Here is a 25,846-nt window from a genome sequence, read left to right on the forward strand (position 1 = left end):
AAAAGAAATGTATGTAGTTTAGCTACATGATCACTAAGGTAGAAAACTTAATGGTCTGCAAGGATTTGAAGGGTGTAAATACCAAGGAAGGAGTAAATGTTTAGTCAGGTGATTGGGAATAATGGGTTGAAATTAAGAAAAGGCAAATTGTTACCCAAGATCTGATATAGTGTGGAATAGTGCCCCCAGGGGAGTGGCAGAGTCCCTTCTGCAAGAGTCATTTTGAATGTAGACCAGATGAAGTATTAGAAGATATTTGCAGGGGCCAGTCCTGCACTTTTCTGCAACTGGGCTATGTGGCGTAATCTGCCTTCCGTCTCTAACTTCTCTGACTCTCCTAGTGAAACAGACTATAACAAGCTGGCTAATGACTATGCTATTGTTCTTCACAGAGTAGCAGTTGTGGAGGCTGTTTCCTTCCAGAGCCGGCCTCTTTCTTACACTCTGCTGATGAACCCCAGTGGCCTTTTTAGCCTGGGCCAGGAGAGTGGAGAGCTCAGTTTGACCCATACAGTGGATTATGAGAGCGAGCACCATCTCTATCACTTTCTCGTGAAAGCAGTGGAAGCTGAGAGCGGACTTAGCAGTGTAACTGAGGTACAATGAATCTCTTGGCTTTGCATGAATACAATGAATCACCTCACTATAGTAGCTATTTCCTCCATCAAGATTGTATTTAGTGATCTCATTACATACACTGACAATCTAAATAACAACACAAAGCTGCGTGTAGATTGGGAGGGAGGATGGTTTTATTGTCAAGGCAGTGGACTGAGAATCAGATCTGGGTTCTGTTTCTGGGTCTGCAAAATACTTCCTGTGTGACATTGGCCAAGGAACATTTTATCTTTGCCTTAATTTTAAAAACATAATCTGTTCAGAAAAAACAGGTTTGCTGCTTTCTTACTCTCAGAGGTGTTGTGGGAATGAGTTTGATAATGTCTGAGGGCAGTACAGAGATATTACAGGAATAGGTGCAATAAGTACCTAGATACTCAGACTGAGAGATGTATGACTGTGATGCATTATGAACTACAATGTGCTGAGCAAGTGCTGAGCAAAAATAGCAAAAATGTGACAAAGTATGTGTAATTTTTCCTGATTCACTTGTGACTCAAAAGCCAAAGCTTTTTCTGTAATGCTGGTTTCAGATTGAAACATATTTCATGCATTAAGATGTAAGAATTGATTTTTTAGCCAAAATTTTAGATTGAGTTTTTAAAAAAATTATATTTTTTAATGAAAATAGGACACTTCCAGTCATGGGGTCCTGATTTTGATTTTTTTTAAATGGCAGAAAGAGGAATACCTTGCCTGAAATTGGACTAAGTTGGTAAAGTATAAAATGTGAAAAACCTTCTGATTTTGAGATTTGCATATTTCATAGCAAATATTTTGCAGTGCTACATTGTACTGAGAAATTTTAGCGCCCAATTAACATTATTTAAAAATGGAAATGAAGTAAATTAGTAAATGCATTAGTAAATGCATTGAGTGATCAGATGTGAGGGAAAGGGGTAAAAACTAACAAGGCTGACCAGAGCCAGTACATCAGTGCTCTCACACATTTCATTTCTGGGAAGCAGCAGGTCAGTCCTGGTAGGCCTCTCTTCAGCAGACACCTATCATTTTCTGTTTAGTCTTTTCTTCTGCCTCCTGCCCCACACAGGTCATAGTTCATATCACTGACGACAATGACTGCTCTCCAGAATTCCAGCACTCCATTTACAGCCGTGACAACATTCCTGAAACCATCCCAGTTGGCACATCTCTGTTGCAAGGTGATAATTTTGCTACTACCTCTTATTCCATCTTCTCACAAGAATTAATTTGTGATTGTGGTCTACATAATCTTATCAGTTCAAGTGTTTACCATGCCCATCAGCATGGTATCTGAGTACCTTCCAAAAGTGCATTAAAGGATGTGACCAACATCTGTCATATGTTTTTTTCTTCTTCTTTCTCTCTCATGAGGGAATACTGTTTGTGGATTTTTATTGTGTGTATAATGTGCTGTGTGGCATCTTTCTTTTTAAGTCAGGCTGAAGAAGTGTGTCCTGTACTTGGAATGGAAGTTGGTGAGGTTTGAGTGTAGTTCTTATATTCTGCAGGGGTTCAAGCCATAGTTATGGACTGATGTCCCCCTGAGAAATCTGTCTCCTACACGGATATCTCCTATGCAGTAGATAGTTGCATTGTTCCACAGGAGCAGAACTGTTGACCTTCTCCCAGAGCTTGAGATGACCTTCTAGGTATCTTGAGCCTAGACCATTGAATGCCTTGAAGAGGAGGACTGAGATCTTGAACTTGAAGCAATATGCTATGGGGAACCAGTGTAGCGAGAGGAGGACAAGTTTTATGTGCTCATGGTAACTTGCGTGGCTGAGAAGGCGAGCTGTGGCATTCTCTACTAGTTGTAGTTTCCTGCAGGCTGACTGTTTCGTGCCCAGCACCCTATATAAAGTATCAACTCAGGGACATCAGCAGGCTAAGCCTCTTAGACATATACTCAAGGAAGGAATAGCTCACCTCCCTGATGCCTGGAGGTGAGGCCTGATGCCCTGTAGGCGGGGAAAGAATGCCATTGTCTGTCTTTAACAGAGTGGCAGCAAGTAAAATAAAATATACCATCAGCAACTCTTCCACTTCTGCAGCACACCCTCCCGGACATAGGAAACCCTTCCATGCATGGGGACCTCTTGCAGCTGACTGCACATCAATCTAGGATCACACACCATTAGTGACACTGATTTAATTTGGCCATCTCTTGTCTTTAATCAGTTACAGTTATTTTTCTGTTTCACACTCTGGTACGGAGAGGCCAAAATCTCTTCAAAAAGGCAGGTGCTGTTGTTTGTCAGTACACATGGCATTCACAGGCTTTGTAAAGTAGGTTTTACCACGGTGTAGTCGAATTAAAACGTGGTGAAGGAACAAACTTTTGAAAAGCACATGCAGTATATATTGCTATGCATGTGGTATATCGTTCCACATTGCCTTAGAGATGCATATATTGTTACTTTGAATATAAACTTGGAGTGCACAAGAAGATAAAAGTGAAATAGAAATGTCAGCTGTTGAAAGATTAGAGCTATAGAAAATATCTGTGTACCAAAATAGCATCCTAATTGCAAGGATGTTATCAGCCTAAATTTCATGTACTTATGTTACAAATAACATCATAGATTAAATCTGAATGAATTGTTCAGGGGTGAAAGTAACTTAACGGATTTACGGGTATGCTGGAGTCCTGCACAGGGGGCATGGCCTCAACCAGAAGAGGCGTGGCCTCAACTGGAAGAGGCGGGGCCTTTAAAGCCCCGGGCCCTTTAAATCGCCAACCTGGGGAAGCCAGTCCGGTCCAGCATGGTGTGCTGGCTCTTGCCCGTACACCATACCGGACCGGACCGTCTTACTTTCACCTCTGGAATTATTTGAATTAATACAAAATAGTGTATTTTGTACTATTTTAAGCCACTTCTATTTCAGTCTTCCTTGAGTTATCATAATATATTTGAATTCATAATGTTGCAGGAAATTGTTTATCTGTTAAGATGGGGGGGGGTTAGATTTAATGTAATGAAAACATTTATATTCACAATATGGTTTTAAAAAAATCTCTTAATAAAATTTAAAAAAATCTAAATGTTGGAAGTTACAATAATGTCCTTTTTAAGTGAAATGGAGTTGTATGGACCTAATAACTTACAAAAAGGTAGATATGGAAAATATATTTCTACCTGCTATACCTTAGCATTTCACAGGCTTTCACTGTTCACTTTAATGTCTTTTATTTTTTTCCTTTTATATTTTGAGTAAATAGGTCTGTTATTAATCATTGTTCCTTCAATACTTATTCTCTGTTTTCATTTTGAATAAAGCAATAGTTTCCATCTAATAAAAATAATAATAACAATTGGAGCTATACCAATCCCTTAGAAGTGAAAGGGACCTTGAAAGGTCATTGAGTCCAGCCCCCTGCCTTCACTAGCAGGACCAATTTTTGCCCTAGAGCCCTAAGTGGCCCCCTCAAGGATTAAATTCACAACCCTGGGTTTAGCAGGGCAATGCTCAAACCACCAAGCTATCCCTCCCCCCACAATCTGTTAGTTTAAACATTACATATGCATGCTGCTTGCTCTGTCAGAGTGTATCTACATCATCACATTTGGGTATTCTGAAGAAGTGTTTAATTTTGAGATGAAAGCCCTCAGATCTACCAATTGAATTAATGAGTTGGTTTAAATTGGTGCCAGCTAAGTGTTGGTGTGAGGTGAAGCCTCTTCATTTGGTGAGAAAAACAGCATAGCACTTAAGAGACAGCGCTAATCTTTTAAGATCACTTTTGGTACAACAGTGTAAACTCCAGCTCTTTGTTAGATTGACTTGCCTGCCTCTGAACAGATGGGACATTGAGTACTGTGAATAAACATTTACCGGAGAAGAACATTTAATCACTCCTTGTACCTGCAGAACTGGAATTAATTTGCAAACTGAACACCATCAGATTAGGCCTAAATAAAGACTGAGAGTGGTTGGGTTCATTACAAAACCTAAACCGAATTCTCCCAATACTAATTTCCCCCTACCGTTACTCACACCTTCTTGTCAACTTTCTGAAATGGGCCATTCTCATTACCACTTCAAAAGTTATTTTTCCTCCCTTAGTATCCTGCTGTTAATTGAATTGTCTTGTTAGACTGGCCTCATACTTGGTAAGGCAACTCCCATCTTTTCACGTATTTATACCTGCTCCTGTATTTTCCACTCCATGCATCTGATGAAGTGGGTTCTAGCCCACGAAAGCTTATGCCCAAATAAATGTCTTAGTTTCTAAAAGTGCCATAAAGACTCCTCCTTGTACCTTGAAGCAGCAGGTAATTAAAAAGAATGTTCGTTATCACATAGCTAATTACATTTGAAAGGCATCCCTGGGGGGGGCGAGGGGAGAGAAATGTTAACAGTGAAGAACAAAGCCCTAGTCTGAGCAGCTTGACTTGGTTCTTGTCCCAACAGCGATTGCTTAAATCAAATTTGAAAAAAAAGAAAAAGCTGACTCCACAAACATAACAACAGAAATGAGTCAAAAAGCCCTTGGCCCTCAAGACTCATCTACAGCTCCTTTCTTTGTGCTCCAAGGAGGCTGTCTTGGAGGCAGCCTGGACCTAGCTCCTCTTGCAGAGAATTGTTGCCCTATTGAAGTCCCAAGCTTTTCTGTCCCCTTGCTTCCTGTTTCTCCCACTTTATACTTTGGCTTGCCCCCATTAGCTACAGCAGCGATGGGTCTCTCTCCATAATTGACATTTCTCACAGATGAGCTGGGGCAGGTTTGATTTTGCTGTCTGCAGGCAGGGAGGGTTCTTAACCCCTTTGTGCTTTTGTGTTTTGCATGGGGTTTGTTGTCCCCATCACAGCAGAGACACTATTTATGGGTGATATTTTTCTAACTGCCTATTGATTGTGTGGTAATTGCCAGTGTTAACTACTTATACAAACAATGTCATGATGCATTCTGGAACATTCTTCCATGGCAAACTCATGTCTCTGGGATCAGTCAAATTTTTTTTTTTTTTTAGTTCTTGCGACAGACTGTGACTCTGGCTCCAATGCTGAGATCACCTACTTCATTCAAAGCACTGACTTTTCCATCACGCCTGAAGGGGTCATCAATTCTCACCAGCAGCTGAACTTTGAGCGAGCAAACCATATGTATGAGTTTGTGGTCATAGCTGTGGACAAAGGCCACCCTCCTCGGACAGGAACTGCATCAGTGCGCATCAGAATGACTAATGTGAATGACGAGGCACCTGTGTTCTCTCAATCTGGGTAAGCAAAGTTTAAACCCTGGAATATTTTCTGTGTTGCAATTCGTTCTGATAATCGTGATTACACTTTGCTTAAGGGGCATATCCTGCCAGTTAATAAGCATCTACTTATGTTCTGAGCACGCTCCGCTACCAGTGAAGTCAGTGGAATAACTTACATGAGTGTGTGAGGAATTGGACTGTAAGGGTCTAGATTGTAAGACGTACACACATTAATTGTGACATAGCACATTGGATCCTTAGATCCATTGTTACATACAGAAATAACATAATTAGGCTGCATTTAATAATAATTGAAAGATCTAACTTCTAGGGGAATATTTTTGTGTGTGTGGGTGCCTTGGTCTTCTGATGACTGGCCGTCTAAACACCCGAGCCAGAAGAAGACGGTGGGTATGAAATGCTTGATCAAAACAAGTGTCAAAAAAGATTGCATAGTAAATAACCTTCATTAGATTCTGTTTAGTTAAAATGCATTTTTCCCTCTGTAATAAATTTAAATTCCTTTTTGTCATAAGTGTAGAATACAGCCATTTCTAAGAAAGTACTAAATGTGTTAACATTTTATACATTGAAGATCTATATTCCCATTCTATATATAGGCTCTTTATACCATCCTCATCACGGCAGTTCACATTTGGGTATTCTGGGATCCATTATTGCAGGGGTGGCCAACCTGAGCCTGAGAAGGAGCCAGAATTTACCAATGTACATTGCCAAAGAGCCACAGTAATACGTCAGCAGCCCCCTATCAGCTTTCTCCCCTCCCTCCCAGCTCCCAGCACCTCCCCCCCATTGGCAGCCCCACCGATCAGTGCCTCTCCCTCCCTCCTCAGACCTCCCGATCAGCTGTTTCTTGGCATGCAGGAGGCTGGGGGGAGGAGAGGGAGGAGCGAGGGCACGGTAGGCTCAGGGGAAGGGAACGGGTGGAGTGGGGGCAGGGCCTGTGGCAGAGCCAGGGGTTGAGCAGTGAGCACCCTCTGGGCACATTGGAAAGTTGGCACCTTTAGCTCTAACCCCGGAGTCTGTACCTATACAAGGAGCCGCATATTAACTTCTGAAGAGCCACAGGTTGGCCACCCCTGAATTATTGTATTGAGATTTTACTACCATCAGTCACATGAAGTTTGTTCTTTTTCTTGTCCCCCCCCCTCCCCCAGGGGGAGAACTGTGTGTGCTGTGTAGTGTAGAGTCTAGTTTTTTGTTACTTTCCAAATGGTCCTTAGAGGTATGCACAAAATTGCAGGAACACAATCATACAGTGCACACTTCAAACCAAAACTAATTATTTAGGTATTCAAGGGCTCTAGTCTTTAACTGGTTAGACTGTGGATGCCCAAAGGTAAACTATATCACATTCACAGTGAGTGTTCAGACCATTGGCAGCTTATTAATGGGATTAATAGCTATCCTGATAGTAAATGTGCTTTGATTGTTTATCTTTGCATCAGTTACAAAACATTCCTCTCAGAAGATGCTGGTCCCAGTACCTTAGTGGCTGCCGTACATGCGAAAGATCCTGATGGAGATGGAGTGTTATACCAGATTGCTGGAGGTAATGAAGACGGCAACTTTCAACTGGATAGCCAGAAAGGTAGGAAAAAGGAAAAGAAGTTTTAAAACATTACCTTACTGTTTGAACCTATGGTAGCTCGGCTTTGTGTCCATGTTGAAAATAATTCATATAGTAATTCAATACATAATTATGAAAAAAGCAAAACAGCACCACATTCATACAGTCTTTTTATGCTTTTCATAAATTAGAATAGGTTCCCTGTTTGGCTAGGCATTATAGAAAACCACAGGAAGACTTGGGTCTCTGGCTCAAGGAGTTTACAGTCGAAGAGGACTAACCCCATCCAAACACACCCCAAAATATAGCGATATAGAAATATGACATTTTTGTTTACATTATCAGTAAAATTGCACTTTATCTTCCAAAATCTAGGCATCATTAAACTGCGCAGGAATCCTCTGCCCAAACTGAAAGGACCTCGATATATATTAAACATCACAGCAATAGATGACAATGCCTCTGGGGGACCTGCCCCTCTGAGCAGCTTTGCAGTGGTTATTGTAGGAATTAATGACATTAATAACAACAAACCTGTCTTCAGAAAGGTAAGATATTTGTCTGTAAACTTTCTCCTCCGTATATATCATCATCTTGGGGATCAGTGTCTTCTTTGCTTGTAGTAGATGTTGATTTTAAGGGATTATATATGCAAGTATGGTAGATCCTCTACAGTTGAATATACTCCCAGTGTTCTGCAGTCTTCAGTATTTAAATTGGAAAAGGTTCCTTTTCAGGAAAGCTTTTTGACTTCTCTAAGGCACTAAGTAATTGAAGCACGTTTTCTTTCATACTCTTCTCAACTGTGTACTGCAAACACACTGGAACATTTCATAGCTAATTTCTATAGTTCTCTGTGTAATAACTGTTTGTTATATTTGTAGTGCACAGACTACAGCGACAGCACCTGGGTTCTAGAAAACCAGCCCCCAAGCACCTATGTCTTGCAGGTAGAAGCCTATGATGCAGACCTGGGACTTAATGGAGAAGTAAAATATGGGCTTATGCACAGAGATGGAGCTTCACCAGGCTTCAGTATTGATCCAGATACTGGTAAGTGGCCCTACACCTGTTACGTTAAGGCAGAATTGCAGTGCATTTGGGTGCGTGCTTCTCTGGTATATTAACAGGGAATTGCTATAGCCATGTGGAGAACCATGTTTCCAGGACTGAGCCAACATCAAACAGGGACAAATATTGTCCCTATATAAGGACTGAAGTGAATGCTGAGGAAACTGAAGACTTACCTTTAGTCTGAACACAGGAGAATCCTACTAAAATTATTGAGAAATCATACTTAATTTTTTAAATGCTATAGGCATGATGTAAAATATGGTAATCTTTGGCTAATCTTTAACATCCAACATAAATTGTATTTGATGTGGTAAATAGTAAAATAATCTAGAATATGTGGGTGGAAGCCTACACTGATTTAACTGGCAAGTCAGCAAGGAAAAACAGAAACCCCAATTTACTGGGGTATAAAACTATTCTGAAACATTAACTTTACCTTGGGACAAATCTCACTATAGAAATATAAATAGACTGTACTTGGCAGAGGAGGAAGCATGAACGGATCTACAGTTCTAGTTGAGTGTATATTCATCCCTTTGATGTGAGCTAACAACTCTTTGAACTGGTTAACATCTGACAAATATAGATTGGAAGTCCAGACTTCAGTTTTAAAATACTACAAATACAGTGGTTATAGCGGCAGAAGGAGATGGTGGTAAACACTGCCACGAGTGTTGGACTAGAAAAATATTGTCCCTATATAAATACAAAAGATGCTGTCAGTATAGAATGGTAATTCAGGATGTAAACACCCAGGGGCGAAAGTAATTTAAAGGACTTACTGGTATGCCGGAGTCCTGCGCAGGGGGAGTGACCTCAACCAGAAGAGGCGTGGCCTCAATCGGAAGAGGCGGGGCTTTTAAATACCCGGGCCCTTTAAATCAAGATTTAAGTTCCCCGGGGCGACGCTGCGGTAGTGGTGGCCTGGATCCCCAGGCCCTTTAAATCATCGGCAGAGCCCTGCCCCGCTAGCCCAGGGCTCTGGAAGCGGGGCTTGGGCGGCGATTTAAAGGACCCGGGGCTCTAGCCGCTGCAGGGAGCCCCAGATCCTTTAAATTGCCAGCCTGGGGAAGCCGGTCCAGTCCAGCACGGTGTACCAGCTCTTGCCAGTACGCCATACTGGACTGTACCAGCTTACTTTCATCTTTGTTCACACCTAAATATTTGTGACCCAACTATATAACAGAGACACCAAAGCCTGAGATGGGAAAGGGCAGAAGGTACAGATTAACTGACAAAACTGAGATGCCAAGAAAGAAGCAGTTAGCAGAGAGTAAGGTTTGCATTCTTGGATGGAAGTGTATCTTTGACAAACGTAACCATAACTACAATATTTTACTCTATTTTAACCTATTTCATGAGGCTGTTACCTGGATCTTAAACTAAAGATGATTTTAGTTATATCACTTACATTTGCTGTGCATTGATATTTCACTTAGCTGTCTTTGAAATACTCTGACTTATGTTGTCATTGAAGTAACCTCCATGGACGTTTCTTGGAAACAAGGGGAACTAACTTCTTTTCTGGGTTGGGAGAGGGAAGTGGGGTAAAAGGTATCTAGCCTGAAGCTGTCTGTCCAGGTGGCCAATCTGAAAGGTGCTGGCTGTTGACAGCAGTGGCACAGTTAGTGCAAGCTGGTGACTGCGAAGAGTGGCAGAAACAGGGAACCTTAAGTTAGTCATGTTTAATCAGTACTTTGCACAGTGGTGGTGCAAGTAAACTGAGCAGTGTGGACCTGGCGTGTCCAGTTCTACTACCTACTGTGTGAGTGATGCCTGGTGTGGTTTTGCTGGCTTAGTCGTGGCATTGTATATATAACACACATAAGGTGTTTCTGTTTCTAGGAATCATCACTACTACTCAGAGCTTTGACCGAGAGAAACTGAGAGAGTGTATGCTCTCTGTTACAGCTACAGATCAAGCGCAGGAGCCATTGATTGGTGTTTGTCAAATCACCATCTTCATTGCTGATGTCAATGACAATGACCCCAAGTTTGAGAACAGTCGCTACCAATGTGAGTGATTTAACCATGCACCCGTGAATGTAGTTGACAGATTGAGTTTTTTTGAAATACAGCTATCTGTGAAAATAACTCTTCATGCTGGTGACTGCATCTCTCTTAAAAGTGATCGATTTTTGGGTGGCCTTATTCACTATGTGACCGGAACAATGCTACCTGGTTCAAGTTGACTTGTTTTCCTGCTCAGTAGGAATATGTCTGCCGTATGTTTTTCTGAAGGATTACATTCAAATATATGGGACAGCAAGATAGGGTGGCAGAATGAGTTTATATTCCTAGACCAGAACCTTATTTCTGGGACTCCTTTTACCCTAAAGTAATAGGGAAAGTGAGACTCCAAAGAGCCTGTAATCTGTCTAGAAACCAACTTGGTGTGAAAACAAACTTTGTGGAAATTGAAGGGGCTCATGAAAGGCCTTGTCTAGGCTAGGATAAAAGGTGGTTTTGTTTAACTAAAGCTGTTAAACCCTTTTTAAATCTCTAGTGTGGACAGGGAGGGTAAGTTATATTTTAACACCCATTAGCTAGCTGTGGCAAACAGTAGGGCACAATCATTTAACACTTTTTAAAAATGTGTAAACTTGTCAGTACCTAGTAGAAACAAGTTTTTAAGTAACACTTAATTTAAATGTATTGGCCAACATGCTTTAGGAAAAGGAGTGTGTGTGGCGGTGGTGATGTGTTGGGTGGTTTTTTTGAGCTATGCATGATGCAGACATGTGCAGGGCAAACTTTTCCAGACCTGCTAGTGCACCTGAATCTCAACTTGCAATACTGAATCTTTAAAACATAGACAGCCAGTTGTCACAATTTCTGTGCTTGTTCTGATGTGAGGAATAGGGATTAGGAGGCTGTCAAAATTGTCACATGTGGCTTGAATTAGATGTGAATGCAAGCAATTAAAATATGACTACATTTGAGGTTTTAATAAATTCCAATTCCAGCAAAACTCAAGAAGACAGATTATTTCAAAGGAGGAGCATGGGAACTGCCATACTGTTTCAGACTTAATGGCCTATCTAATCCCCTATCTTGTGTCTGGCACTGGCCAGCACCAGATCCTCTGAAGGAAGGTGCCAGAGACTCCAGACTGAACAGTTATGAGTAACCTGCTCATAGAAGTAGTGAATTTGGTATGTGTGAATGTTACCTGATTGGTCACCAGTATGGTTCCTGAGGACAGGCAGATCACAGGCAGCTGTGTTTCATTTGTGATCTGGAAGGGACTTGCCAAAACAGTAACATGGTGAGATAATGTTTTTTGTGGTGCAGACATCTGTTCCACTAGGAACTGGACTGACTCTAATAATGCTCATGGGCCACTAAACTCACTGAATGATAGTCACTCTTGGTCACTACGGTCCTGGCCTGGATTCAAACCAATTGCCTAGGAATGAAAAATTCTTCATTGAAGTAAGAGTATATGGATCTAATTTACTATAATATATTTAGCTTCAATTTTGAAAGCTTTGTATAGAGAGAAATTATACATTTCTTATGTCTTTGATTGGTAAGAGTTTTACATTGTTATATGCAGGCATCTGTTACCGTAGCTTAAGAGCTTAAGTTAACTCCCGTTGCTTGTCTTCACAAAATTATCAGATTGCTATATAACTGTCCTCTTGGTCCCTGCAAATAACTTCAACATCTCAGCTGTGCACAGGCTAAAAGGTTCAAGAAAATCATGTCTGTGGCTACAGAAATCGTCATTTAGGTACTCTGGACATATTTACAAAATGTAAAAGTGAGAAGCTTAGAAAAGCACAGAAATGTATGTTAGTTCTGTTCACTGTTTCTATCATGAGAAATTGAACCATGAGTAGGATAAGAGTAATATCTGTTTGTGAACTTGGGCTTCATCCAAACTCCAGTCTATTAAATTTGCTTAAAGACCACTCATATAATTTCATATAAAGAACATATTTATATAAAACATGAACATGTTTAGGTTTAGTGGTCTAATGCTCTTATATTGCAGAAATGAGTTTGAATCTTGCTTTAAAGGAAGTCAGGAGATGTGGGTATTTTTGGACAACTCTAAATAAGCCCCTATTTATTGTGCTGCAGCAGTTGGAAAAAAATGTTAAATTGGATAAGGAATGGGATAGAAAATGCTGGATATAGTTTAATGTCATTATTTAAATTAATAGTACACCTTCACTTGGCATACAATGTTCAGTTCTGGTATCCTTATGACAAAACAGATACAATGGAAATGGGAAAAAGATAAGGAGGAATTTCAAATGAGCATTGAATTATTAGAAGTATGGATAAACTTGCACCTGAAGGAGAGAGTGAAAAGACTTAGGAGTGTTCTGTTTGGAGAGAAGCCATAGAAGAAGGGCACAATAAAGGGTTAAAAAGCAATGAATGGGATAGATGAGACACTGCTATTTTCACTCTTTCATAATACAAAAACAAGGGGCCATTCCATGAAACGGAAAGGCAGCAAATTTATCTCTGATAAAAAAGTAAATACTTTAGTTTTGTAAAAAACAAAAACAAAAAAAAACCCTGTAAAAATCATTGCCACAAGTATATCATTGAGGCCAAGAGTTTAGCAGAATTCAAAAAAGGACTGGAGGCGAATGAGCGTATATGTCAATAAAGGGGAAAGAAACAAAGAGTTCTAGAACTGATATAACCCGTCACGCTTCGCAGCATCAACCAGCCTTGGAGGAAGTTAGGGAGAAAGTTAGGCTCATCCATAGCTGTCCACTTCATGGTTTCTTACACCTTCCTCTGAATCATCTGCACTGGCCACTGTCAGAGTCTCAGATTACAGTGGTGCTTTCTGACTTTGGAATCATCTAGTCTGACCACCTGTAGGCCATAGACCTTCCCCAAAATAATTCTTAGAGTAGTGACTTGATGCTGGTGTATATGGTGCACTGGTCCAGTCTGGTATAGCAGTATCTATGTTCCTGTCTACGAGTGGACTTTGCAAGCATGACACCACCACCACTCAGTTTGGAATGAATGATGGGACAGAAGTCCTAACAGTGACGTAAGAGTTTTGTAGGACAGAACAGGGAAGTCTTGATGGAGAGGAGGGTCATATTTGTTTGAAGGTGAGCCTGACTCAGTGCCTTCAACCACACTGTTCATTCAGTGCTACCAGTATCTGTCTTTCATGAGCACTGAGGTTGAATTCTGAGTTCAATATAATGCTGATGCTTATGGGTGATTGAGAAGCTTCCTGCTCCCTTCCTCATATGGGGAGCCAGCTAGCAAAAAGCACTTCTTCAGGATTGGGAAACTGTTCTCCTAACAGAGCCATGAGGCTGCCCTGACAGTGTGTTCTAGTATCTGTCTATAAGCAATCAATGTTTGTACGTCATGGAATTAAAAATACTGTCTCCTCTTTATAACAAAATCAAATGTAATTAGTCATGGGTTTCTAATGTTACTGGTAACTGCTGGTGCTCTATTCTCATATGCTATGGTCTTATTCAAATACTTTGGTTTAAACAATTCATCACTATTAATTATCCATACATGTCTGGAAGGGGCTGTACTCAAATGTTTAACTGTATATAATAGTTACATCCTAGTAATTGTTACAGAAGTGCTTATCGCAAACAGGAACACATGATACAATGCAACATCATTTCCAATTCAGCTTGAACCTTTTGATAGAATGTATTTTAACAGGATACTATTCTCAGAACATAAAATCCATTGCAGGACAATTGAGAATCTCTTGCAGTATTTACTAGTAATAAATTCCATTGTTATTATTTTATTTCAGTACCAACAAACCACTTCCGGACATATTTCGACTTGTAAGAATGGCATGACTAGGCCATTTATTCTTTGGCAGTCACACTTTGGTGGGCAAAGAAAAGTGACTTAGATGAGAATAGGAAATAACAAACGTGCTTCACTTAACAGCTTTCATAACAGTACATAATACAGTAGGGAAAACCCCAGAGAAAACTTAAATATTTTTATGTTGCAATAACTTAAAAGCTGCATAATCAAAACAACATTTATTTTAGTTGAACAGACACCCCTGATATTTTACACATTGTATTGACTTACAAAGTGATGGTAATTCTAGTTCAGGGATCGGCAACCTTTGGCATGTGGCCCTGGCAGGCCGGGCTGGTTTGTTTACCTGCCGCGTCTGCAGGTTCAGCCAATCGTGTCTCCCACTGACCACGGTTCGCCGTTCCAGGCCAATGGGGGCGGTGGGAAGCTGTGGCCAGCAAACCTTGGCCCATTCTGCTTCCTGCCACCCCCATTGGCCTGGAGCAGCGAACCACGGCCAGTGGGCACCATGATCAGCCACGTGCCAGAGGTTGCTGATCCCTGTTCTAGTTTAACGTGAAACCAACTTCTCTGGAGTACTGGTTCACTTCGTATAAAGGAAGGGCTAACCCTGTTCACATACAAATATAGGTAGGTCTTTTAGGCTGTTTCACAGCTCAGATGCCAATGTGATTGTGCAGTAGTGATATGTAAACTGGTAATACCGCCATACTGTTCTGTGATCTTAGCACTGACCTGGAGCTGAGAATCGTAAGTGTCCCCTTCACTTCTAGAATTGCCAGATCCAGGAATATTGCCGTTCTACATGTAACCCTTCTGCCCCTCTGAGTTGGCAGCAACAAGGGCCGGGTTCAATATCCAGGGGTTCCATGTCAATAACACAATGCAAAACCGGCTTGAGCCCCCACCCAGTGACCTGGGACAATTACATACCACCACCACCCCCCGGGTGCCTCTAGGAGGAAATACTTCCCCACTCGCAAGCACGGAGTCCGAGTGTAGCAAAATCCTTTTAATAAAGGAGGGAAACAATGCGGCATCACGTTGGAGAGACACCACAAACAGGACTATACACAAACCATAAGCAAAAACCCACCTCCAAGTACATTTGGCAATGTCCTTTCCCCCTTAGGGTCTTAAGTCCAATCACCCCAAAGTCCAACAACCCAAAAGTCTCTGTCTCTGGTCAGTGCCACCCCAGAGTTCAAAAGTTTATCTGCAGTTTTACTCCCCCCACCCCAGCCTGGGTGGAAATGGCGGGGGTGCGGCGCACACAGGGTGTTAAGGGGCACCTTACGTGGGCCGGGGGCCAACTGCTCCACCTCTCCGTGGAGTTCTGCTGCAGCCTTCACCATGACCGGCTCCACTCCACCAGCTGTGCCGCTCCTCCAGCCGACCCGTGAACCACGTCAGCTGTCTCCACAAACCACTCCACACTGCTCACTGTTCCTTGGGCTGCTCCAACATGCTGCAGAGTGCTCCGCTCTGCCAGCCGCTTAGCAATAAAGCTTCAGGCTCCCCCACTAGTTAACACAGCACTCCGTGATCTCAGCTCAGTAAGCTTAGCTCTTTTAGTGATTTCAGCTCTTAGTGGTTTCAGCTTGTAGTAGGGGAGCCCCAGTGCCAGTGCAACATTGGCCCAACGTGAATTCAGGTCAGCAGCCTCTAGATGGACTCCTAAAGGATTCAAAATTAGCTCTGCTCTTTTACAGTGGAGAGCAGAGGATGTGCAATTAGTGTTTCAGGCCCTCAAAAGGGGCCCACACCATCAGGTACACACACCACTCCCCAACCTCTCTCCATTCACTGGGTTTTGGAACCCATGTCCCTTGTCTAGCAAGTACTATTTAATGTAGGTTGAGTCCTTTCTGTCATAAAGCAGTCTCATAGTTCCTCATTCACATAATTAGGGTGACAGCACTTTTTTTTCCTTCCTGCCCCAATAACAAAGAAATTGGGGATCCTAGCTGCCAAAATAACCCTCCCATGCTGCTGTGGGCTATTGCAATGCAAATCCTTGCCACTCCTTGAAATTTCTTCCACACTCCCCATAATTCACCACCAGATGTCAGGGTAGAGCTCATCCTGACTCTGCTTACATACATGAGAATGAGGCCTGCTGAGAATAAATGTCTCATCCTTTTTAAAAAGACTTCCTCCGTGAAGACACGCCAGTGGGCACAAGTTTCCTCCATGCTGCAGCTCATGATGATGACCAAGGTGTGAATGCTGCCATTGTATATTCCATGTTACAGCAACAGCCAGAATACTTCCAAATCAACCCCAGCACCGGCTGGGTGTATGTGAACCATCTGATCTCCCAGGTAACAGGACTCTTATCATACAGAATGTAACACAGCTTTCTTCCCATGGAATATGTGGCAGAAAGTTAATCTCAATCTGTTGATTTGTGCAAATTAGTTTTTAGAGTTCCTTAAACTTTTTGTTAAAACTACTTTGTAGACAACTCGAATCAGCCGGTATATTGTAGCAACAGATGGAGGCAACAGAAGCAGCACTGTGGAGCTGACTGTAACTATTACTAACATACTCAATCAGCCACCACATTGGGAACAGAGCGGATATTGGGCTACAATCCCAGAGAACACCATTCGTGACACCAACATAATGGTATGCTATAAGGGAACCTCCTTCTCTCTCTGGAATAGTCCCCTCTCCCTTCCTTCGGTCCTGTGTGTGTATATAGAAGGATATACATGCTTTTACTACCTTGCGCTGTGATCCTATCAGATTTCACAAGCAATGCGCTTTTAGCTTTACATAGGATATCTCCAAGGAAATTCCAGAAGCTGCAGGAGATGTTGTGACTCAGAAGGCAGCACTCTTCTCTATTACTTTGTAAAACCAGTGCCCCAGCCAGGGGTGCTCCTGGAGGGAGCATCTTTTGGATGCATTGCAAAACTGAGGCTTAGCCCATATTAAAAATTCTAGAGCATTTTTCACAAGACTTGAGATGTTAATTCCGGTGGCCTGACCAAATTCCAGCTTCAGTGATTCCATTCTGAGTTCTCCACAATTTTCAGTGCCATCTATAAGTGATGTTTTAGTGATGGAGTAGCTCTGCTGTATTTCAGCAGTGGATGAAATGTGTATTGTTTGTTTTTCTTAGTCAACCATGTTTTTAAACTGGACACACTGATTTGCTTCAATCCAGGCAGTCCTTTCTGTAATTACTAATTGATTCCTACAGTTCCTCTTCATCTCCCAGGCATGAGATCCAAGCACTTGGAAACAGTTTGTTTTATCCAGCCAGGCTCAGCACAGCTTGCTGAAGAGTGAGATCCTCATAGTAATCCCCCTTTGGATGTGTATTGGGGAAAACAATTCCTTTTACCTGAAGGTGGTGTTCATATCCATTGCCATATTTACAGAGCAGGGAAATTTAATATTGATTACAACTTGGAACCACAGCAAAAGCAGTACAAAAATTAGACAAATCTCCAGAATGAAGGCAAACTGTCTGTCTCATCATGCATGCACAACCCCAAACGGACATCTTAATACTCAGAATCATGCACTTCATAAACAAATACAGTGACTTTTTTTCTCTTCAGACTGTCAAAGCCACATCCTCCCTTGGTGATCCCAGGGTTACATATAACCTGGAGGAGGGTCAAGTTCCAGAGACTAACATGCCTATTCGTTTCTACCTGAAGCCAAACAGAGTGGATGGATCTGCTTCTCTACTAGTCTCTGAACCACTTGACTTTGAGACAACCAAGTTTTTCACCCTGAGAGTCAGGGCACAAAACGTAGCAATGACTCCTTTAGCTTCGTTCACCACTGTCTGTATTAATATAACAGGTAAGTACCACTGAACTACTGTAACTAGAACAGGTAATTTTAGAATGGCACTCACAGTATTTCTAAAATATCAGTACTAGAAATTATGGAATGAAGCCTGGACTTAACAGCATAAAATTTCCTTTGAGTTTTGAGACATTGTGCAGTAGTAGAAATAGCCTTTTCACCTGAAGATACCACAAAGTGTGATTTAACAAGTGGGATGTGGTATTTTAAAAACATACACTTAATATAGAAATATCTGCACTAAAAAATAATACACTGCGGTGTAAGCGTAATAATAAAGGAATCCTTCTAATGCCAGAAATGGCCCAGGAAGTGTCCCAATTCTAGTGAGAGAAGAGAGTAGTATTGGAAGTATTTTATATATTAGGGATATTTGGGAATTACTGAAATGATTAACTCTTGGAACAGGACAGCGAAAATGCATACCTAATAATTGTTAATTGTCCAATTTAAAAAACAAAAACAAATACCTTTGCACTTTTAAGGAAAAGAGACCCTACTATATAATTTCACAAATGATTAAAATTAACTGTTACTTGTTTGTCCCGCGTTAGTTCATATTACATACACACGTGTAGTCGGTTAGCAGTGGTTCTTCCCCCTGTGGGTCAGTGGGAGGCCACTCTGCCTCTCTATGTCAGGGCTGTCAGAAAAAGATACGAAAACGTTCATCTTTACTGATTTCACTACCATAATTGTATAGTGAAAAGCATGTTAATCTATGGAGCTCGTCCATAATACACCAACACGAAAACTACTGTTATTTATTTGTGTAGTGGCCAGTACCTAAAGTCAGGATCAGGGCCCTATTGTGCTAGGCACCACACACACACTCCCCCCCCCCACCACACACACACCCCTCTCTCCTTCCCTCTCTCTTTGGAACAGAGAATGTCTTTTGAAATGAAAACATTCTCTGCTCCAAAGAGATTACAATCAAACTACCACAAATCAATATTCATTAGTAACATTGTTCCATGGTCCTATTAATAGTGTTGTAACTCAGTTTAATGGCAACTTCATTTTGGCCAGGAACAAAAATGATTTTCCAGTAACATAAAATTCTATACAATAGACTCATTTTGGGGTGTGGAAAGGGAATGCAAGTTAACGCACTTTTAAGTGGGAATTAGCTACCAGAAGCCTTGACTTACAAAATATGAGTCACTTTTTATATATGCATATGCAAAAAATACACACACATTATATGCATAGAAAGAGAGATTGTATTCCCCACTCTCTCAACTCAACAATGGGTGAATGCATTTACTAAAACTGTGAAAGTATATTGATCGTGTTTGTTGAAATAACACATGAAAAATAGTCTGTCACAATGGAGAGTTAGGAATACAGGAAAACTGGGTTATAAAGCAAGCCTGTAATACCAATAAACACAGTAGCAATCTAAGGCCCTGATCCTACAAGCACTTGCACATGTTGAAATCAATGGGACCGTCTCAGAATTGTAAAGTTTTTAACGTGTGTTTCCAAGATCAGGCCCTGAGAATTTGTCAGTCTCATTCATTGAGAGATGTTTAAAATTGCATTTCTCTGTTTTACCTACTATTGTTACAAGTAATGTTTAGAATAGAATACATTTAGCAAAATCTTGTTGTCTGTTTTTAATTTGTTTTTTGTGTTTTACAGTACTTGGTGTAGCTTCAATTTCATCAATTGACTTTAGTCAGCTCCTCTCTTTGGCCTTTCACACAGCAACAGGGGAAAGAAGTTTTTTAAAACAGAAAAATGTTGTTGTAAAACTGCAGAAATTAACAGGGGAGTCCAGTGCAAATGTAGCACCTGAAGCTACTTTTAATCCATATTTTGAAAATGACTGGATTTCAAGTTGACCAGTATCTCTTTAAACTAATGACAGTTCGTAACTGCAGTTACTGACACTGGAGTGGTCCCCAAGGCTCTGATCCTGCAAAGACAAGGGCAGGCCTGCACACAAGCTTTCATCAAAATAACAAAAGGGGTGAAGTAAAAACCAGTTTATTTTGGTGGAGGTCTGCATTATCAGACATTAGTCCCATCTTAAATTTAGATATCTGAACAGTTCCATTGGTTTCAATAGGTAATCTTGAATGCTCTTCAGTAGGTATGTAAGTCTTTGCCAGGACCAGGGCCAACGAATACCAGTTTCTGGCATCAATAAGTTAATAGGTTATTAGGTTAATCGGTGTCTTGCATAATACCTGAAATCACAGCATCACATCTTCCAGAAACCTCACAATCACTCTAATTAAAAGAGCTTCTGCCATCTGCCTTGAGAATGGGAAGGCAGAAAACAGGATTGGATGTTAGCAGGAACTCTGTGATAGTTTTTCAAAGCAGTGTGCTAATTTTGTTTTTTAAAAGGTACAGTTTTAAGATTTTAACCTCCTCTCATTATGTCTTAATTCCTCTCTCTGCAGATGTCAATGATAATGTTCCATTCTTCACATCTTCTACCTACAAGGTGTCTGTACCTGAAGAAGCAGCTATTGGCACATCTGTTGCCCAGGTTTTAGCAACTGACTTGGATTCTGGGCCATATGGAGAGGTTTAACTTATTACATACTCTTTTTCTCCCAGCAATATTAATCTGTTAAATAGCATTGACGGGTTAAACAGTGAGAAAAGACAAGTAGCAGATGGGACAATAATGAGCCATAGGCACCTCTCCCTTCCCCTTTGAGCAGGTTGGCTAAATTTTACCTAACTATTAAGAGCTGCCTCTGATTTGTTTAAAAAAAAAAAAGGAGAGGAAGGATGTTCCAGTGGTTAGGGCACTAGCATGGGAGATCTGGGTTCAGTCTCTATGACACCACTGGCTTCCTGCGTGACCTCGGGCAAGTCACAGTCTCTCTGTGCCTCAGTTCCCCAGCTGATAGTAGTGATAATAGCACTGCCCTACCTCACAGGGGTCTTGTGAGGATAAATATAGTAAAGATTAAGAGGCAGGCAGATATTATAGTGATACGGACCATAAAAGTACCACGGATAGGTGGGTAGGTAGGATGCATATGGTCTGCTCCATCTCAGACAGGAGGAGACTCTAGATAATGTCACATAGTGACCCAACTTGAGCTGGAGACATGATGAAGCACTGCATGCTTCTATTCGTGCTCTCTGTGGGCTGCCCCCACCATATTAATTGTCAGGGTAGCCGCAGGCTTAATTTTTTAACTTTTTTGTTCATGTTTAACTCATGACTGGCTCTTTGGCCAGCTCTGTTGTAGTGATCAAATATAATCAGGCAAGCAGCATTGTGAAGTGCTGCTCTCCCTTTTCTGCCCCATTCATTACCCTTTGCCTCAAAATCCACAGGGTGGCTCTTGTGAGAGAACTTTGACTCTCAACATGTTACCATGTTGTAACTTGTAAACCTGCCATAAGCTGTCACTGAAAAACTGTGTAGCAAACATTGTATATAGAACTGGTGGGGAAATGTGTGGGGATTTTTCCTTTGAAAAAAATTTACTTTTTGTCATAGAACTGAAAATTTTCAACTGAAAAATTTTTGGTTTTCAAAGTTTCTGTGAAATATGTGATTTAATCTAAGCTCAGTTTTCCTTCAGAACAACTTTGATGGAATTTTTTTTGACCAGTCCTAATTGTATATTACCAGGAACATCGGGGGTTATTTTATATAAGCATTCTAACTTTGTATTCAGACTGAGAGAAGGCCTCAAGACAGTCTGTTCAAATAAGAGCCTTTTCAAATATTATTTTGCAAAGAGTTTGAAAGGGCTGAGGAAGGATGGGGACACAGCACTCACATGAAATGGTATGCATGGAACCTCACATAAAATTTCTGAATTTCAGGTTCAATATTCAATATTGAAAGACTCTAGTGAAGATCACCAGTTCTTCACCATTGATCCTGAGACAGGAATTATTTCCACCAAAGCATCTTTTGACAGAGAGAAGAAAGGCTCTTATTTGATTGAAGTTCAGTCTCAGGATTCTGCAGAGTCTGCTCGACCTGGTGTTTATGGACAGCCCAACACAGGTAAGCATAATGGTTTATATACCAGGTAAGAAAGAGTTCCACTGCCATTGGTAGAAGTGGAGTTTTTCGTGGAATGTCAGGGTAGGTTACACAAACAAGATGGGTGAGGTAATATCTTTTAGTGGACCAACTTTTGTGGGTGAGAGAGACAAGCCTTCGAGCTTGCACAGAGCTCTTCTTCAGGGATAGGTTAGGCCATCCTACAAGTAACTTTATCTCTGGTCTCTGTAATCTAATTTTTCATTTTATGTCTCCTTTTTAGATACAGCATATGTGAAGATTTTTGTCAGTGATGTCAATGACAATGCTCCAGCTTTCCCTCACCCAGTATATGAAATCAGTATAGAGGAGGACAAGGAAGTTGGATGTGCTGTTGTGACAGTAACAGCAAATGATGAAGATGAAGGTGTGTAAACATACTTCTCCTATATTTTTCAGTGCTTTTGAGTGATGCAGCATCCACCATAATAATGGTTTCTCTTGTGAGCTAATGATTTTCTGTTTTAATCTGGTAATTGATTGTATTAAGGAGACACTTTAAATAGATTTCAGTAGTTTGGAGAGGAGAAGAATCTCTCTGGCGTAAACGTGTCAAGAACTCTTAGTAATTTACTCAAGTTTCCACTTCGTAGAATAACAATATGCTAGTGATCCTTTTATTTTAGAACAACAGACATTTAAATCCTCACAATTCTTCTCTTCAGTGGTGGTGTGCTAAATGCCCCTCTTAGTCTGGTTGTGAAGGAGAAAGGAGAGAGCGTGGAGCATACTGCTGGAGTTGAGAATTTTCAAAAAAACAACTTTAGTCACTTTGATAGGTGGGTTACAACTGGGGCCTAACTCTTTCATGTTCAAACATCTGAAATACAGCAGGGTTTTTGTTTGTTTGTTTGTTTTTTGACTCCTATCAATTGCTGCTCATGTCACTTCAGAAATATATGGGTAAGACATTTCAGAATAAATTAAAAGGTTTCCCCCCCTCTATTAAGAGCTTATATATTCTGTATAGAAAATGATTCTTTGCCCCTGTGCCAAGTGGAGTGAACTTGATTCTAACAACCAAAACCGCTTCAATGTATCTAGCATCTTGTCATGTTTCTTCCTTTTTTCCTTTTCAAAGAACAATAGCTTATCACTTTCCCATGTTTCCAAACATTTTGAACAATGCAAAAGAAAATAACTAGGATCATATAGATGGAATATATTTTGAAACCAAATGGTCTTTTGAAACCTTCCTGTTCTTTTGAGATTTTAGCACCACCTGGTGGTAAAAATAAAAATGAGAGTGTAGCAACAACAGATGTTTGGGTTTAACATGGCGGGGGGAGGGGAGGGGAAACTATTAAACAAAAATAGCTTCTGGTCTTTAATAACACTACATTCTTTTCAGTATCAGGAAATGAATACACATTAGACCTGTAGGGCTAAAATTAATCAACAAAACAGAACAAAAGAGTTGCCTAACTTCTACTTGCAAACTATGCTTGTACATATAACTGTGCTTACAAACACAGAACTCTGCAGTTATTTGTTTCTCTCTGTCTTACTCGCACTTTCACATACACGTTTCTGACTACAGTTACTTAAGAACATGAGAACATAACATAAGAACGGCTGTACTGGGTCAGACCAATGGCCCATCTAGCCCAGTAACCTGTCTGCCAACAGTGGCCAATGCCAGGTGCCCCAGAGGCGAGTGAACCGAACAGGTAATGATCCAAGTGATCTCTCTCCTGCCATCCATCCCCACCCTCTGACACACAGAGGTTAGGGACACCATACCTTACCCATCCTAGCTGATAGCCATTAATGGACTTAACCTCCATGAATTTATCCAGTTCTCTTTTAAACGCTGCTATAGTCCTAACCTTCACAGCCTCCTCAGGCAAGGAGTTCCACAAGTTGACTGTGCGCTGTGTGAAGAACTTCCTTTTATTTGTTTTAAACCTGCTGCCCATTAATTTCATTTGGTGGCCCCTAGTTCTTGTATTATGGGAATAAGTAAATAACTTTTCCTTATGTACTTTCTCCACCTCACTCATGATTACTTTTTTGTTAAGGCATAATACAAGTGCTTGTCTCTTGAAAACTTTGGCCTATTGTGTCAGTCAAACTACACATCCCATTAATAAATGTCTGGTGCAGCTTTACCGAGTGCTTTGAGAAGTATGGTGTGGAATTCAATACTAGCAGTAAGTAAACATTTGCTGTTTCATACAGGTGCAAATGCCAAAATGAGGTATCAGATTACATCAGGAAATGTGAAAGGAGCTTTTGATGTTGAACCCGAAGTGGGAACCATTTTCATTACTCAGTGTCTGGACTATGAACAAGAGCAGCGTTATGAGCTCCGGCTTGTAGCCTCTGATGGGAAGTGGGAGAATCACACACTCATTGCCATCAGTGTAATCAATAAGAACGATGAATCTCCAGTGTTCACTAACAATGAGTACCATGCCAGTGTCTTGGAGGAACTTACAGATCTGCCTGTTCTGGTTCTAAAGGTAAATCAGTTTGCATGAAGCAGAGAGGTGGGGGGGGGGTTAAGAGTAAATTAAATTTGTATTCAGCTTGACAGTTACATCAGTTACTGGGAGCCAGATCTCATCAGAAGAGGGGGAACCTTGACACCTGGAATTTGTAAGATTCTGGTATCTTTCTGTCTTCCATGCTTTCCAGCTATCTACACTCTCTTTTTATAAAATAGATTAAACAAAAATACGTGGTGGCTGGAATTGGATAATAAACTTAGTTACTGGCCAGTATAAATGTAAACAAACCTACTGACCCATGGTAAGAAAAGTGCAAAGGAAAGATAGACTTGTGGTTGAGACATGGGACTGAAAGTCAGAAGATCAGCTTTCTCTTCTCAACTGTCACAGGCTTCCTTTGTGACCTTGGGAAAATCATTTACTCTTGTCTCTGACTTCATTTCCATATCTGTAAAATGGGGGTACATATCTACTTTACTGGGATGTTCATCAATATTTGTAAGTGTAACCCTTCTGCCCCTCTGAGTTGGCAGCAACAAGGGCCTGGTTCAGTATCCAGGGGTTCCGTTTCAATAACACAATGCAAAACCGGCTCGAGCCCCCACCCAGTGACCTGGGACAATTACCTACCACCCCCCCGGGCGCCTCTAGGAGGCAATACTTCCCCACTCGCAAGCACAGAGTCCGAGTGTAGCAAAATCCTTTTAATAAAGGAGGGAAACAATGCAGCATCACGTTGGAGAGATACCACAAACAGGACTATACACAAACCATAAGCAAAAAACCCACTTCCAAGTACGTTTGGCAATGTCCTTTCCCCCTTAGGGTCTTAAGTCCAATCACCCCAAAGTCCAACAACCCAAGAGTCTCTGTCTCTGGTCAGTGCCACCCCAGAGTTCAAAAGTTTATCTGCAGAGTTTTACCCCCCCAGCCTGGGTGGAAATGGGGGGAGGGGGGCGCACACACAGGGTGTTAAGGGACACCTTACGTGGGCCAGGGCCGACTGCCCCGCTTCTCCGTGGAGTTCTGCTGCAGCCTTCACCGCGACTGGCTCCACTCCATCAGCTGTGCCGCTCCTCCAGTCAACCTGTGAACCGCATCAGCCGTCCCCGCGAACCGCTCCACACTGCTCACTGTTCCACAGGCTGCGCCAACATGCTGCCACTGCTCCGCTCTGCCAGCTGCTTAGCGATCAATCTTCAGGCTCCCCCACTCAGTGATCTCAGCTCAGTAAGCTTAGCTCTTTCAGTGATTTCAG

The 25,846-nt window shown here is 41.3% G+C and overlaps 1 protein-coding gene across 1 annotated transcript in view; it reads left to right on the forward strand.

The window, feature by feature from the left end:
- The window catches only part of LOC120397325 (neural-cadherin-like), a 73,804-nt gene that overhangs the window by 23,379 nt on the left and 24,579 nt on the right, over window positions 1-25,846 (forward strand). Inside the window, exons 4-17 of the mRNA XM_039523022.1 lie at window positions 393-597; window positions 1,670-1,781; window positions 5,577-5,826; window positions 7,277-7,419; window positions 7,774-7,946; window positions 8,283-8,451; window positions 10,318-10,488; window positions 16,420-16,592; window positions 16,732-16,899; window positions 17,844-18,093; window positions 20,517-20,644; window positions 21,910-22,096; window positions 22,359-22,502; window positions 24,317-24,600. Of these exons, the coding sequence (XP_039378956.1) occupies window positions 393-597; window positions 1,670-1,781; window positions 5,577-5,826; window positions 7,277-7,419; window positions 7,774-7,946; window positions 8,283-8,451; window positions 10,318-10,488; window positions 16,420-16,592; window positions 16,732-16,899; window positions 17,844-18,093; window positions 20,517-20,644; window positions 21,910-22,096; window positions 22,359-22,502; window positions 24,317-24,600 (2,557 nt within the window). The remainder of the gene's footprint in view (window positions 1-392; window positions 598-1,669; window positions 1,782-5,576; window positions 5,827-7,276; window positions 7,420-7,773; window positions 7,947-8,282; window positions 8,452-10,317; window positions 10,489-16,419; window positions 16,593-16,731; window positions 16,900-17,843; window positions 18,094-20,516; window positions 20,645-21,909; window positions 22,097-22,358; window positions 22,503-24,316; window positions 24,601-25,846) is intronic.

The sequence above is a fragment of the Mauremys reevesii genome, linkage group 2, assembly GCF_016161935.1.
Source record: "Mauremys reevesii isolate NIE-2019 linkage group 2, ASM1616193v1, whole genome shotgun sequence".
NCBI lineage: Eukaryota > Metazoa > Chordata > Testudines > Geoemydidae > Mauremys > Mauremys reevesii.